Consider the following 16,698-nt stretch of genomic DNA (forward strand, 5'->3'; position numbering starts at 1 on the left):
ATATTTCTGCCTTTGGGTGGGGGGGTTCAGTACCCTACCCTTTCTCCGCAAGGCTTAATATTTAGGGTTTTTTGCTAGACTTGCTACACTATTACAGTATTTTAAAAAATAGCAGACAAACTAGGTATTGACCCTCAAGGAGGCTGGAACCCACCTTGGAATGGCTAATGACCCAGACTCATGATGTACTGGAATGAGAATTGTCTTCTTGAGCTAAGACAGACCTAACCTCCAATTTATCTGGCCACCTTTAATGTCTCAGCAACCTTGAGTCTTCAGATGAAACTGGTTTGTCCCCTCAAACTGCAGGTAGTTGGCTACCTTCACCTGAACTTCAGTATAAACACTGGAATGTATTAACTAAATACCTGTGAAGGGTACCAGAGCTATTGCCTAAAAGGTCTAAAGGTTTGACGGAACAAGGCCTGAGTTGCTTTGATTTTTCCAGCATAGACTCTTTGGATGGGGTGCTCAGATCAGATTGTCCCACCCTTGGAGGTTGTGGAATTGTACATATAGCTGGCCATTTCTACCAGTCGTACAAAAATGTTCAGATTTTTCTCTCTGTATCCTTCAATTCATGAACCTACCAGTTTTATCTTCAGTGTTAAAACCTGTTTGACAATTTTGCATCTGTGAATTAAATTTAAAACCTAGGTACATTCATTTCATCTGTCACAGGCGCTCCATATATTATGTTGACTTGTGAGAATTAAGCTTGGGGAACTTAATGATCATGATCAATTGCCATCAAACACTATTAGTAGTCTCAGAATTCTAAAGAATTCTTTCAACCACTGGGAACCAAGTAGCAGCACCAGAGTGAAGTGTCCAGATCTAGGAATTGTATTGTGATCCCATAAATTGGATTGCTTATTGTTATAAACTAATTTTACCTATTTACTGTATCTACATAGATACAAACATGTAACAACCTAGTAGACATATTAGCAAAGGTAAGCAGTACCCCTATAGCAGTGGTTCCCAAACTGGGGTTCATGAACCCCTGGGGGGTTCATGAAATGTTACAGGGGGTTCTCGGGGAAAAAATTCCCTAATGGCGGACGGAGCTGTCCCTAGGGACCCCGGGCAGCACAGGGCCAGCAGCCCCTGGACTTCCAAGAGCTAAGCAGATCAAAGCAAGCATACCTATCACACTGAGGAGATTTAAACTTCAAGACTCCTATAAGAAATGGAAAGGGAGGTAGATATTTTTTGCTGTTTTTAAAATTAAATAGGCAGCTAGTATTGTTTTTTAAATTATTATGAAGAACAAGTTTAAGCTTTGTTGTAACATTCATTGTTTGTAGGGTGACCAGATGTCCCGATTTTATAGGAACAGTCCCAATTTTGGGGTCTTTTTCTTAAATAGGCTCCTATTACCCCCCCACCCTGATTTTTCACATTTGCTGTCTGGTCACCCTAATTGTTTGCCTGGACTGCTCAAGACCTGAATGCTTGTGTAGGAGGAATTCTTTGAGTTGGCTTTTTAAATACCTTCATGCTGTTTCACATCTGATAATCCTTGATGAAACATAGGAGCCTTGTCTTATAACAGGCTTATTCAAAGTGATACAAGCTACGAAAGTGAGATCTTGGAAGAGTGTTGCCGTTTTCATAATGTAATAAAAATACTGTAATGATAAATAATAATTAATAATCATGTGTAAGCAGCATGTCATGAAAACAAATTTTGTATTTCCAAGATCACGGCTTTTATAATTTATACTCAGGCAAAGGAGAAAATCCCTGGAAATATTCATTTCTAGGAGGGGGTTTGCGAGACTTGACATTTTAGTGAAAGGGGTTCACAGGTTGCTAAAGTTTGGGAACCACTGCCCTATAGCTTAGTCTCTTAGTCCTTGAGGGTCCAAACACCTAGTTTGTCAGCTATTTTTAAAAAATACTGTAGAATTGTAGCAAGTCTAGCCAAAAAAAGGTTGTCTTTCTAATTCTAAATTTCTACCCTAACAGTTCATGGTAAGTGTCTTCTGCTTTGTTTGCAAACTATTCAGAACTGACTTTGCATTGAACCCTAACTGAATAGTGTATGGGTCCAGTGCAAAGGCACCAAAACAGTACTCAGAGACTAGCTGTCTTCCCTCAACAAAGAGAAGAGATTCCCCAAGTTACATATTAGTACCTGACAGTTATTTGTGTAGGAGAAATAGTTTCACAAAGTTTTATAAGCAATTGCAAACGGGCTTATAATGGTAAATGTGGGAGCAACATTAATATGCAATGCTGCCAGCCCTGTCTGTAATAAAAGGTAGATTTGGAATATTTTGCAGCATTAAAGAGAGACTGTCAGATGAAATTGTAGCCTTATACATATAGGTTAGATACTAGAATTCTTAAACTTATGCTAAACTTTTTGTACCTTGCCTCTTCATTCTTTACTAAGTACTATAAAAATGCTGCAATGCTTGGGTGGCAAATTCAGCTTTACATATTGACCAGCTATCTCCATCAAGTTTTAATGCTTATTTTGGGCCAAACCTAATTTGGCCATGTTGCTTTGATAACTGGCTAATTCTGCAAAACTGTTTTTAAAACAGTACTATGCTGTGAAAATATTTGTAAAGCTAAGATCTCCTTATTAATGAGGAAACTAAACCCTACCATATTACTCATGTTAGTTACTTGATAAAAACATAAGTCTTGAACACAGCTGTGTAAATGCACCTAAATTATTTACATGTTGTTTTTCTTGAAGGGATAGTGGAGCAGTCACAACAGGCGTATCAAGAAGCTTTTGAAATCAGTAAAAAGGAGATGCAACCAACACATCCAATCAGATTAGGCCTGGCTCTGAACTTCTCTGTGTTTTACTATGAGATTCTGAATTCCCCGGAGAAAGCCTGTTCCCTTGCAAAGACTGTAAGTTTTTTTAAAAGAATCAAAAGCTTAAATGTTTTATGTAACCTATATTATATGGGCAATAACTTTTTTTTTTTTTATAAAAACCCTCTAGGCTTTTGATGAAGCCATCGCTGAACTTGATACGTTAAGCGAAGAGTCATACAAAGACAGCACGCTAATAATGCAATTACTGAGAGACAACTTGACAGTAAGTACCATTAAAACTTGCTTGTTAAGCAAGGAATTTTATTACATGTCACCATGAATAGAGCATTTTGTTCATTGCTTGACTCTAACTAAAGCATATGAGCAGTTAACTGGTGGCTACTATTTTATGCCTAACATGTACGTAAATCATGTTTGTTAGTAGCAAGTTGTAATACTCCTGAACTGAAATTTTGTTCACACTTTTGCCTCCCAAGGTCAGTTGACACAGCTTCAGTTTTCTATGATCCCACAATTGGCAAATCCACTACATCATTGAATAACTACACTTTCTGGCTTATGTAAGGAATCTAGCATTTTTAAAAACAAGCTGCAATGTAGGTTAACTTTCACTTAATAAGTTATATCTCCTAAAAATGGTATTGTTAGCTTTGACAGTGCAATCTTTACATCCTTTTGGAAATTTTTTTTTAGAGCTACTCTTCACCTTTGTGTAATGGGTCCACCCTGATCATATGCATAAGGCATGGACCCAAAAAGAGAGGGTCCCTAGTGTAATTCTAAATGGCTAAATATCATCTAGTGTCAGTTGCCTCAGCAGTAAGTTTTTTTTTTTTTCCATCCACCAAATACTTCTTTCTTGCTCATGTTCCAGAAGGGTTTTTTCCCCCCCCATGCTTACTTGATATTTATGCAAACAAATATTTTGTGAGGTAGATATTCTAGAACTTAGTACTAAGACCAGTATAAATAAGCTTGTTTCCTTTTTTGGTCATGTTGGTTTTTGATTTGAAACTTCTCTAGATTCAATACTATCCAGAAGATTTGCAGGTGAGCCACAGAACAGAAACTTTTAATTCATTGTTACTCAAACTGACTGACTGCTATCCACAGCATGAATCTAGATTGGCTTGCATGTTTTCTGAAATTGTTTCCTGGTAGATATCGTGGCTCAGCACATCTGTCATTTATTTTTTGGTCAATTTTAGGTATTTTCCTGCTGCTTAACGTTTAAGCAAGGAGCATTCGCCATGTGGTATCTGCACAGCATTCAGGCCAGGAACAAGGCTGCAGATCTTGCACAGGATTCTCCACTGCCATGCGCCACTTACACATATGCAAAGAGAGTGTAAACTTCTACTGTTCTGAATTTGTAGCATTTTATACTATCTTTGCACAAGAGTGAATGTTGATTTAAGATGTGTGCAAGGCAGTGAAGAATTAAACCCTTTAAGGTCTTTCTACTTGAGAGGGCTTTGGCAGCTATGGGATCCAATTGGAGCTCCGCCTTTTGAAGCAGAGGGATGCTCCAAATCATATTGCGCTAGCAATGACTTTGAAAGACTGCCTATAGAGGAAATGAGAGACAGTGGGTGAGATAATAGATGCATTTAAACTTTGTGACTCAAAATATATTGGTGATCTCTGTTCTGGTTCTGTGTCTGAAAGCATTGGTGTCTAGCTACGGTCCTGAATTCTGGACTCTGAGGCCAGGTCTACACTACCGCGGTAGTTCGACAGCTGGCAATCGAACTTCCGTGTTCGATTTATCGCGTCTGGTCTGGACGCGCTAAATCGATCCCGGAAGCGCTCGCCGTCGACTGCGGTACTCCAGCTCGGCGAGAGGAGTACCGCGGAGTCGACGGGGAGCCTGCCTGCCGCGTGTGGACCGCGTCTGAACCGCGGTAAGTTCGAACTAAGGTATGTCGACTTCAGCTACGTTATTCACGTAGCTGAAGTTGCGTACCTTAGTTCGAATTTGGGGGTTAGTGTAGACCAGGCCTGAGACACATTTTTGTGTAGATTTGTGATGCTTACTCCTTATCCTGTAACTAGGAGGAGAACTTTCTGTACCTGGCACTTCCTTTCAGAGCAGGACCTGATTAGTTCTCCCTTAAAAAGGACCAATTTGAGGGGATGTTTGTCTGTGGCACTGAATCTCATAAGGACGTACATCCACACACAGTCTTGAATGTGGGCCTGGTGATAACTTAAGTCTAATTTTCCTCTTCGCCTTCAGTAGTAGGAAAGACGTCTGACTTCAAATTAAAGGTCTTAAGGGGAGGGATAATTCTGCCTGAACTGAATTTGAGAGGATGTTTGTTGCAGGCTTAATGCTACATGTTTCAGTGGGTTGCGGGGGAGGGCTTGCTGACCAGCCGATAGTTAAACTCCGAGAGGAGCAGCAAACTCCCAATGACAAAGCCTTTAAGAAGTAATACCATTCAAGGTAGGAAGAGCTTACCCCTTGAAGAAAAGTAGAAATATTACTCATATCCTCTTACTAAATATTATGAGTAGAAGAAACCGGAATGGGAGTAGGTTTTCAGCATCCTTGCAAATGCAAACACTTTACTCCATTTTCTCTCAAACAGTTGTGGACATCGGATACCCAAGGAGATGAAGCTGAAGCAGGAGAAGGAGGGGAGAATTAACCAGCCTTCCAACTTTCGTCTGCCTCATTCTAAAATTTACACAGTAGACCATTTGTCATTCATGCTGTCCCACAAATAGTTTTTGTTTACGATTTATGACAGGTTTATGTTACTTCTATTTGGATTTCTATATTTCCCATGTGGTTTTATGTTTAATATTAGGGGAATAGAGCCAGTTAACATTTGGGGAATTTATCTGTTTTCATCTGAGGTGGCCAATATAGGGTTGTGAAATTTTTATACAAGTTTTACATGTTTGGCATAGTACTTTTGGTACACTGTGGCTTCCCACAAGGTGGCCAGAGTTAAACAACTTCCTATGTTGAGCAAAGAAAACTGCTTGAGTATTGGTCTGTCATGATGGGAAAAAAGGGATAATCAGTTGCAGCCACAGGTGTAGTTAGTGTGAGTATTTCAAAGCTGAAGCATACCATGGCTGTGGGGGAACAGATGTCCCATGGATATTGCATGTCAAGCATGTGAAATCCTATGGAATATATAATCAAGTGTACATCTTTGATTGCAGCTGAAAAGCGTTCCTTAAGACAGTTTTGATCACCCAGTCAACTTTCTCTAGAGAAGGGCAGAAACGGTTCACATTCCATTATTTGTAAAGTTACCTGCTGTTGCTTTCATTATTTTTGCTACACATTTTATTTGTATTTAAATGGTTTAGGCAACCTAAGAACAAATGTACAAGTAAAGATGCAGTAAAAATGAAATGCTTGATATCCATAACTACACTGTATATTGAGCACAGCAGTAAAACAAAAACCCATGTATTTAACTTTTTTAGGTTTTTTGCTTTTGTGATTTTTTTGATACTTGCCTAACATGCATGTGCTGTAAAAATAGTTAACAGGGAAATAACTTGAGATGATGGCTAGCTTTGTTTAATGTCTTATGAAATTTTCATGAACAATCCAAGCATAACTGTTAAGAACATGTGTATTAAGTTGATGTAAGTGGAATAAAAGTTTTATGAATGGACTTTTCAACTACCTTCTCTGTAGCTTTCATGTAAATCTGTCTTCCTGCTCTGAATTTTTTAGAGTATCAATAGGGATTCTAGAGAAACTTCACTAAAACAAGAGGCATGGTGAAATATCTTCACTATTCAAATGTCAGTCTTCCCCTGATTAAATGATTTTCTGCATCCAGATTTTGGTTCACTTTTCCACAGGAAATGAAGTAGCAAGATTAAGAGCTTGTCTTAACTATCTTGAAAGCTGAAACTATATACACTTCTACCCCGATATAATGTGGTCCGGTATAACGTGAATTTGGATATAACGTGGTAAAGCAGCGCACCGGGGCTGCTTTACCTTGTTATATCCGAATTCGTGTTACCGCAAGCGGTTCCTCTGCGGCCTTCCCCGGGGCCCCCCCACCCCACCTCACCTCCGCTCCACCTCCTCCCATGAGCGCGCTGCAGCTCTGCTTCTCCTCCCTTCCAGGCTTGCCGTGCCAATCAGCTGTTTGGCATGGGAAGCCTGGGAGGGAGGAGAAGCGGAGCTGTGGCATGCTCATGGGAGGAGGCGGAGCGGAGGCGAGCTGGGGCAGAGGGGGGCCGCAGCAAGTAAGGGGGGGGGGCACAGAGGAACCGCTCCCTGCCCCAGCTCACCTCCACGCCGCTGCCTCCTCCCACGAGCATGCCGCTCAGCTCTGCTTCTCCCTCCCAGGCTTGCCGTGTCAAGCAGCTGATTGGCGCAGCAAGCCTAGGAGAGAGAGGGGAGAAGCGGAGCTGCAGCACGCTCGTGAATGGAGGCGAGCTGGGGCGGCCGGGGTCCCGAGGAGGGCTGCAGCAAGTAACGGGGGGGTGCAGAGGAACCGCTCCCCACTCCAGCTTATCTCCGCCTCCTCCCCTGAGCGCACCACCGCTCCGCTGCTTCCCTCCCCCCCCCCCCCCGCCAGCTTGCCGGGCCAAACAGCTGATTGGCACGGCAAGCCTGCAAGGGAGGGAGAAGCAGAGCGGCGGTGGCGTGCTCAGGGAGGAGGCAGAGGTGAGCTGGGGCGGGGAGCTGTTCCTCTTCCTACCCCGATATAACGTGGTCTCACCTATAACACGGTGAGATTTTTTGGCTCCTGAGGACCACGTTATATCGGGGTAGAGGTGTAAATGCTAAAGTGTATAATACACACTTGAAGGGGTTGGGGCTGCAGAAGGCTTGTGAGTGTCCAGATGGTACGCCCATAAAGGCATTTAAAGCCATGGAAGAGAATATTACAAAAGTGCAACCAATACAGAAAAGACCTGGGGGAGTGGGGACACTGTCTTCAAGACCCAAAAATTCCATGTGCACCAGGGCATGACCAGAACTGATCTTTGGAGCAGATCCAGAATCTGACCATCACATTGAATCCCTCCATTTGCTTTTGTGTTCTCGCTCTTAAATGGAGCTTGGAGAGTCTTGACAATTACTCTGAACCCTCAGAGCACTTTACTATTTGATTCTGGGAAAGGATCTGGAGTCTTAATTCTTTCTCTTCCTTCCCCTAGCATAAGCCCCCTGTAAGAGCTGCATTGACAGCATACCTCTGGCAAGTATCTTCATTACCTTCAGGGATGTCAGTCTGAACTTGACATAATTGAGACAGGAGGAGCACCTCTTGATCCTCATTTGCTGTTCCACTGAGGACAGAAACAATATTAATTTCATTTCTAATGTTCTGTGGAATTATAGAATAAATGAAAATATTTTAGAATGAAGCTGGGTAAAAACTAAAATCAAATGGGGATGAAAACTGCACTACACAGAAAACTCAACAGTACCGTATCTGTAAGCACAGCTTAACTTGCTATTTATATCCACTTTTTGTAGCATTTTTTACACCAAATAATGGATGCCTCACTGTGGTAGAAACAGTGAGCTCTTGAAGGATGAAGTGAACTGAGTTGCTAGATTAGACACATACTTTCCAGCTCAGCTGTCTTTCCAGAATACACTGGATTTTATCAAATGACAGAGCCTATGTAGAAGTATCCTCCCCTGTTTTTCCCTCCTCTTACAAATTACTCTGTTGTCTTATATCCTAGTCAACTGAATAGCAAATTCAAAATGGCCTGAGAAATCTCTAGAAATAGCTGAGACCCACACCCAACAGTATAACAAACACAACTAATGGAAGAGGGTGGGGAGGGATAGTCTCCATGTTAAATTTATAAATGTTATGAGTATCTAGGCTCACAGGTTAAGAATCTACTTTTTCTGATTAGGGTTCAGAACGAAATCATACAAATCTATGATGAATTCAAAGGTGGGAGAATGCAAATGAGAGCAAATACACAGCAGGGGAAAGTAAGTGTGAACAAGTTCCCTTATTAAAAGGAAAAGCTGACAAATCACCCAAGATCACTGCCAAGAGAACTTACTACAATTCCATTCTTTTCTGTACCATTATGACTAACTCTATAAAAAACAAATACCTGTCTAAAGGAAAAGGCGGTAATTGGTTAAGCTTCCTGCCGTGACTAAATAAAGGGCCCAATTCTATCCTGAAATCCAAGTGTAAATTGAGCTGTCTGGCAGATGGTGGCTAATACATTAAGAGGACTTTCAAAACCACTTTCTTAACAATGAACCAAGGATAGGTATTTGCAGTATGTGGTCGCTCTATTTCTGAGCAGGAATCCACTTTTGATGAAGACCGTGTGAAAGCCGTAGAATTCAACATCAGAGTTGCATGGGGTTTTTTGTTTGTTTTTTTCCCCCCCCAATCTACAAATAGAATTAATTTAGACTTTGAAATAGTTTGTTGACTTTTTTTTATCTAACCCTGCATCGAACTTTCAAAGGAGAGTTGCCACTTCCTGTTAAATGTAAGTAGAATGCTAAACTAGTAAGTCCTGCAGTTTCTTGTTTAATGTTCTAGTTACAAGTAACTTAGAATGAGACCATTTTATCATTTAGGAAATACAGTATAAATATTCCTGGTTTTATATAATGGTTTTCATCCATAGATCTCAAAGAGCTTTATAAAAGAGTTCATTATCCTTAGGAAATTGTATCCAATGTTTTTAGATGTGAAATTATTTTCTAAATATCTTCAGCAAGGATTGCTCATCCTGGAGTCTTGATCCCCACCCCAACTCTTGATGCTAGAGTTCTCCACAGCACTTGATTAAAAATTTAATTGCTTTTATGGAACGAGTCTCCTGCCTGTTGGTGCAAGTAAATTCTAACACCAATCTAAGGCTCTTTTCTTATTTAGCTATTTAATTTTTTATTTGCACTGCATATTGCCTAATTAGAACAGTAATTTGCAAGGGTGCTTGTGTTACAAGCAGAACGCATGCAGCTACAGCATCCAGGAATCCAGAATCCCATCAGCTGGATGTTCTGTTGTGTAAGCAGAGGGACATGGTGAAGAACGGTCCCTAAACATTTGGGCATGGAGAAGACAGTGGAAGGGGAGAATTGTCTACAAAAAGAGGTGTGTTAACTACATGTTATGGTGAAGGCTGTACAACTAATAGGATGCTTAAATTACAGATGGGACAGCTCAATTTAAATAAAGTAATTATAAAGTTAATCATGGAACAAGGTGCTTAAATGAAGTTGAATCATTGCAATGAAGATAGTACAGGCTGGACTGGCCATTCATTAGCAACAGTTTGAGACTGACTGGGGCTGGAGAAAGATTCCTACAATGGCAATAGGCACATTAAAGGCTCTCTCTCTTCTAGGAAAAGAATCTGGTTAAGTTCCTTTCTGCATCAGCTCTCAGTACCTGCTTATCAGAAGCTCATCTTTAAGCTAGCCAGTGGCATCTCCCCAGAGCCCCTCTTGCCTTGGATTTCAGATCCTCCCAAGTGGGAAGATGTGGCTACTGTGAGAGAAAATTACTTCTGGAGAGCTGACACCTCTTGGTTGGGTGCATCTCCCTGTTTGCAATAATTCTTAGTCCCTTGTGACAAATTTCCTTCAGGTTAACGTGACCAACTTCTGAATAGTAGGGAAGGTGTTCTTCTAGTATGGCAAAGGGTTGGAAATCAGGAGACCTGTGCTCTCTTCCCAGCTCTCTTGTAGATTTTTTTTCTGTGACCTTAGTTGGCCTGATTTTTCAGAAGTGCTCAGCATTCTCTGCTTTAACTGATATCAGTGAGAGATGTGGGTGCCCTACACCCTTTGAAAATCTAGTCATTTAAGCTGTTTTCTCTAAAAAGGTGTGTTCACCTACCATACTCAATGTGAGATTAATTTTTCCAAAATACTTTGAGATTCTTGTATGGAAGTTGCTGGAAGTGTAAAATATTTTGAACAGTAGTAGAAACTTTGTAAAGCAGTACTGTTCGAGCAAGTGCTCAAAGCCTTCAAATCTGCCTTCTACTAAGTGAGATTGAGGAAATACTTTTCATCTGCCCAGATGGAAAGTAGTAAGAAGTCTCAGGTGCAAGTGCTGTCTTTGAGTAAAACTTAAGTAAGGTGCTCCACCAGTCATGAGCCATGCAGTGAATGGGCTGAGTGTCAATGACCATAGCAACTAAGTGCTATTGAAGTATTTTAGGAGCACAAATTACATATTGCTACATCACTGGAAAACAAAATCATTCAGAAATCTAAACTAAACCAGATATGCCTTGCACTGTACGTGAAGGCCCCCAAACTCTGCTTCTAGCAGGTTATCAAAGGGTCAGAGTCCCAAAAGTCAGAAGAATCTGCTGGAAACCTTGTCTCCAGTCCTGCAAACTTCAGTCCTCACAGCTGAAAGCAAAAGCATCCTTCCCAGCTGGGATCTAAAGTAAGAGGTCTTGTGTCAGGTAAGCAAGACTCTCACCAACATTTTACATTGTCATCAATACTTTGAATTGCGCCCAGTAGTGTTATGTGCACAGAGCAATCTACCCTACTCATTAGACAGACCACTATGTTTTTCATCAGTTGAAGCCTGTTGGTCTTCAGAGTTTGCCCAAAGTAGAAAGCACTATAGTAGTCTAGACTGGAGGTGACAAAACTGTGGTAGACTAGGAAGGTCTGCACTGAGCAGAATGGTCACAGCAGCTGCATGGTCTAGTGTCCTTCTGGCAATTGAATGGCAAATTTACTTGACATGAAGTAAGTTTGACTCAATTATATTAGGTGCCTATATCGCTAATTTAAAACTAGAGGGAAACTGGCAACTTCACAGATTACGTTCCCAAGAGAGAAGCAGCAAGAGTCTAAACAGTTGGAAAAGGAAGGCTGTGTGACGTTCCGGTTGAGATGCAACACACACAGGCAGCTGCCTTTGGTGTCAGCCCTCAAGGAATTCCATTTTACAAAACCTTTCCCTACAACCGTGACAAATGGGTCTGCTTTTATGAAAATGTCTCGTAGGCCTTTTCTATAGAGCTGTTCTTTTAAAAAATATATATAGAGAGAGAGAGAAAGTAACTGGGAATTCAGTTCCTTGTGCAACTGCTTAGACTGGGGTGGCCAAGCTTGTCAGGGAAACCCTCAGTTATTGCAGGCCCGTAGTGGGTGAAAGTAGCTTTTCCTGGAGAGAGTGGGAGCTGGCAGCTACTGAGGCCCTATACTGAAGTCCTCTGTTAGAACAGTGATGGAGAGCTGTAGTCTGGCACAGACCCTATTGCTCTCTGGGATTCACAGGCGAAAGGGAGGGAGATACAGAGATTCCAAGGGCAGAGTCGAATATACTACATTCTGAATTCCCTGTCCAACGAGAGAAGTCCCTTACAATCCTGCCAAAAAATGCTTGAAAACTAGTCACACTGGAAGCGTTTTAATACCAGGGAAGGCCTCTCCTCTTTTACTGCCCCTTTTATGTCTATGATCACCTTTTCCTTTTGCATTTTTCCTGCGTAAGTGGAGTTGTATCCCCCTGAAACAGCCTAACAATCTACACAATGCTTCCTGGGAGGAAATGATGTTTCTGGTGGGAGGGACTTTCATTCATTCTTCCTGCCTCGTTCTTTTTTCATCTTGGTTTTCCTCTTTTTCCACTGTTTCCCTGCTCCATTCTTCCCTTTCTAATCTGTTTCATGTCCTGTAACCCTACACAGCTCTCTAAAATTTGCAACATTTCACCCCAGAAGGAGCTATGTTTCAGTGATGGGCAAAGTAATCTCTGTACATTTTAAAGCATTTGTTTATAAAGTGTCTATCAGTATAGCAGATCTCCCAACAGTTTCACATGACTGTCCTGCTTTGATTCACAAAAAACTCTGTCATGTGGGGCTGGCTGGGCTTGGCTTTCCACTCTGGCCAGAGGTGGACAGGCCAATCCTGAGCAGTGCTGACACCTCAGATTGCAACACCTAGAGCAGGCAGCCACACTCAGCCAGTCCCATGGGACAGGAGCCGTAGGAGCTGCCTCCGCAAGGAAAGTGCGGGACAGGCTCACTCTGCAACTTCCTCCACGACTTTCCCCCAACCCCTGCACAGGGGCAGGACCCACCCATCCTGCGTTAGCTACTTTAAATGTTGAGAAGTATGCTGTAGAATCCAGGCACCAGCTACGTAAAATCACAGAACTCCACACTGGAACAGACCTCTGGGAGTCGTTAGTCCACCCCTTCCAACACCAGGGCCCCAGTCCTGCAATTTCTTGCTCATAGGCAGACTGGTGAGCTCTGGATGACTTCAGTGCAACTGCAGCTGTTTGCATACAAGAAGTTGCAAAATCAGGTCCCAAGTTTGCCAAGTGCTTTGGGATCCTTTGGGAGGGGAAGGGGGGCAGAGGGAGGCAATATGTAAACATAAATAGTTATCACATTGAAATGATACTATTCATAGTTTAGTGTCAAATTCCACTTGGTTAAGTTCTCCTCTGAATGTCAGTTTTACTATTTAAACATGTTCTGAGCTGGAGTCATAGTTTCTGGCTGTATTGCAGATACCCATAATGAGACCCTTGAAAGAAAAGGAGGAACTTCCCCCCCACACCCCCCCCTAATCTAACAGCAAAACTCAATTGTCACTATTTTTTAAAGAGACTCATTGAAGTTTAACCCTTTGGGACTGGGTAGTTAAGCTGCCTTGCTGCTGATGCTAAATGGTTTAGCACTAGTATGTTTAATTCTAGCTCACACTGCCAAAAGGAACTGGAGAATCTTGTCTAAGTAGATAGGTAGTATTGCCCATAAAGTTCCAGCAACCCTTTTTCGTAAATGAGACTTCTTCCACTTAAAGGCTTTGACATATCATTGGCCCAGATTGTAGTTATGCTGCACAATATATCCTCCCATTGCCCTTCTGCTGCTGCTCTCTGCCTCTTTCCTTCCCATTCTACTATCCCTTTCTCCCCACCCATGTCATCTCACCTTGTACTCTCTTCTTCTCATTTCCTTTATTGGCCATTTTCTGTTTCTCAGGGTATGTCTACACTACGAAATTAGGTGGATTTAATATGTCAATTTTTTAGAAATCGATTTGATACAGTTGATTGTGTGTGTCCCCATTAAGTCAGCGGAGTGCATCCACAGTACCGAGGCTAGCGTCGACTTTCGAAGCGTTGCACTGTGGGTAGCTATCCCACAGTTCCCGCAGTCTCCGCCACCCATTGGAATTCTGGGTTGAGCTCCCAATGCCTGAAGGGGCAAAAACATTGTCACAGGTGGTTCTGGGTACATGTCGTCAGCCCCCCCTCCCTCCGTGAAAGCAACGGCAAAAAATCGTTTCTCACCTTTTTTCCTGGGTTACCCGTGCAGACGACATACCATGGCAAGCATGGAGCCAGCTCAGCTCACTGTCACCATACGTCTCCTGGGTGCTGCTGGCAGACGCAGTACTGCAGTGCTACACAGCAGCAGCTCCTTGCCTTTGCAAGTTAGCAAAGACGGTTAGCAGCCGTATTGTACTGTCTGCTGCTGTCTCCTGGTGCCTCCTGGCCGGCCTCAGTGAGGTCGCTCAGGGGCTCCTGGGCAGACATGGGTGCTCCTGGCCGGCCTCGGTGAGGTTGGTAGGGGGCGCCTGGGCAGACATGGGTGCTCCTGGCCGGCCTCGGTGAGGTCTGTTGGGGGCGCCTGGACATAAATGGGAGTGACTCCAGGTCATTCCCTTCTTTAGGTTTCATCTAATGGAGATTCAGTCCTGCCTGGAATATCAGGCAAGCCTACCAAAGAACCAGAGAGGCAAACGGCTGCTCCGGGTCAGAGCCCCAGGCATCCCGCTTCTATGATGAGCTGCATGCCACTGTAGGGGGTGCCCCTACAACTACCCCACCCCGTGCTTCCCTCCTCCCCCACCCCTCCCAGGCTACCTTGGCAGTTATCCCATTTGTGTGATGAATTAATAAAGAATGAATGAATTTGAAACAATGACTTTATTGCCTCTGCAAGAGGAGATCAAACGGGGGAGGGGAGGGGAGGCCGGTTGGCTTACAGGGAAGTAGAGTGAACCACCATTCTGCACTTGCTCAGCCTATAGTTGAACTGTTCCTTACTACTGTCCAGGCTTCGTGAGTCATGGGAGCAAGGGGTAGGCACGACCGCGCAGTGCTACCAACTGGGAGAGCAGCCTGAGGCAGAAGCCTCCAGCTGGCATGATATTCTAGGCAGGACTGAATCTCCATGAGATGAAACTTAAAGAAAAGAATGATCTGGAGTCATTCCCATTTTTGTCCATGCGTCCCCAACCGACCTCACCGAGGCCGGTCAGGAGCACCCATATCTGCCCAGGCACCCCCGACCAACCTAACTGAGGTTAGCCAGGAGCACCCACTGGATGACAACGACGGCTAGCAGTCGTATTGTACCATCTGCCATCCGCAGGGCAAGGCAAGGGGATGCTGCTGTGTAGCACTGCAGTACCGCGTCTGCCAGCAGCACCCAGGAGACATACGGTGACAGTGAGCTGAGTCGGCTCCATGCTTGCCGTGATATGTCGTCTGCACGGGTAACCCAGGAAAAAAGGCGAGAAACTATTTTTTGCCGTTGCTTTCACGGAAAGGGGGGGGGCCTGACAACATGTACCCAGAACCACCCGTGACAATATTTTTGCCCCATCAGGCATTGGGAGCTCAACCCAGAATTCCAGTGGGTGGCGGAGACTGCGGGAACAGTACAGTAAGCCAACCCTGTAAGCCATGTCGTCAGTCGTCCCTTCCTCAGTGAGAGCAACGGCTGAGAATCGTTTCGCGCCTTTTTTCCACACAGACACCATACCACGGCAAGCATGGAGCCCGCTCAGATCACCGCGGCAGTTATGAGCACTGTAAATACCACACGCATTATCCTGCAGTGTATGCAGCACCAGAACCTGCAAAAGCAGGCGAGGAGGTGACGGCAGCGCGGTGACAAGAGTGATGAGGACATGGACACAGACTTCTCTCAAAGCACAGGCCCCGGCAATTTGGCCATCCTGGTGGCAATGGGGCAGGCTCATGCCATGGAATGCCGATTCTGGGCCCAGGAAACAAGCACAGACTGGTGAGACCGCATAGTGTTGCAGGTCTGGGATGATTCACAGTGGCTGCGAAACTTTTGCATGCGTAAGGGCACTTTCATGGAACTTTGTGACTTGCTTTCCCCTGCCCCGAAGCGCAAGAATACCAAGATGAGAGCAGCCCTCCCAGTTGAGAAGCGAGTGGTGATATCGAAGCGGTAGCTTGCAACGCCAGACAGCTACCAGTCAGTCGGGAATCAATTTGGAGTGGGCAAATCTACTGTGGGGGCTGCTGTGATCCAAGTAGCCAAAGTGATCACTGAGCTGCTGCTGTCAAGGGTAGTGACTCAGGGAATCCCATTGCAGCAAAGCCATCCACTATGACCTGCACATTTCCCAAACTGGTGGGGTGATAGACGGAACGCATATGCTATCTTGGCACCGGACCACCAAGGCAGCCAGTACATAAACCGAAAGGGGTACTTTTCAATGGTGCTGCAAGCACTGGTGGATCACAAGGGACGTTTCACCAACATCAACGTGGGATGGCCGGGAAAGGTACATGACGCTCGCATCTTCAGGAACTCTGGTCTGTTTGAACAGCTGGAGAAAGGGACTTACTTTCCAGACCAGAAAATAACCATTGGGGATGTTGAAATGCTTATAGTTATCCTTGGGGACCAAGGCCTACCCCTTAATGCCATGGCTCATGAAGCCATACACAGGCACCCTGGACAGTAGTCAGGAGCTGTTCAACTATAGGCTGAGCAAGTGCAGAATGGTGGTAGAATGTGTCTTTGGACGTTTAAAAGCACGCTGGTGCAGTTTACTGACTCAGACCTCAGCGAAACCAATATTCCCATCATTATTACTGCTTGCTGTGTGCTCCACAATATCTGTGAGAGTAAGGG

General features: G+C 43.8%; 1 protein-coding gene across 2 annotated transcripts in view; it reads left to right on the forward strand.

Annotated features, from left to right (window-relative positions):
• Nucleotides 1-6,458, forward strand: part of YWHAZ (tyrosine 3-monooxygenase/tryptophan 5-monooxygenase activation protein zeta) — a 31,682-nt gene extending 25,224 nt beyond the window's left edge. For both annotated transcript variants that reach the window (XM_065397889.1, XM_065397890.1), the window contains exons 4-6: nt 2,717-2,880; nt 2,975-3,070; nt 5,403-6,458. In XM_065397889.1, coding sequence (XP_065253961.1) covers nt 2,717-2,880; nt 2,975-3,070; nt 5,403-5,462 — 320 coding nt within the window. In that variant the 3' untranslated portion in view covers nt 5,463-6,458. The remainder of the gene's footprint in view (nt 1-2,716; nt 2,881-2,974; nt 3,071-5,402) is intronic.
• Nucleotides 6,459-16,698: the final 10,240 nt, after the last annotated feature.

This window comes from Emys orbicularis, chromosome 2 (assembly GCF_028017835.1).
Source record: "Emys orbicularis isolate rEmyOrb1 chromosome 2, rEmyOrb1.hap1, whole genome shotgun sequence".
NCBI lineage: Eukaryota > Metazoa > Chordata > Testudines > Emydidae > Emys > Emys orbicularis.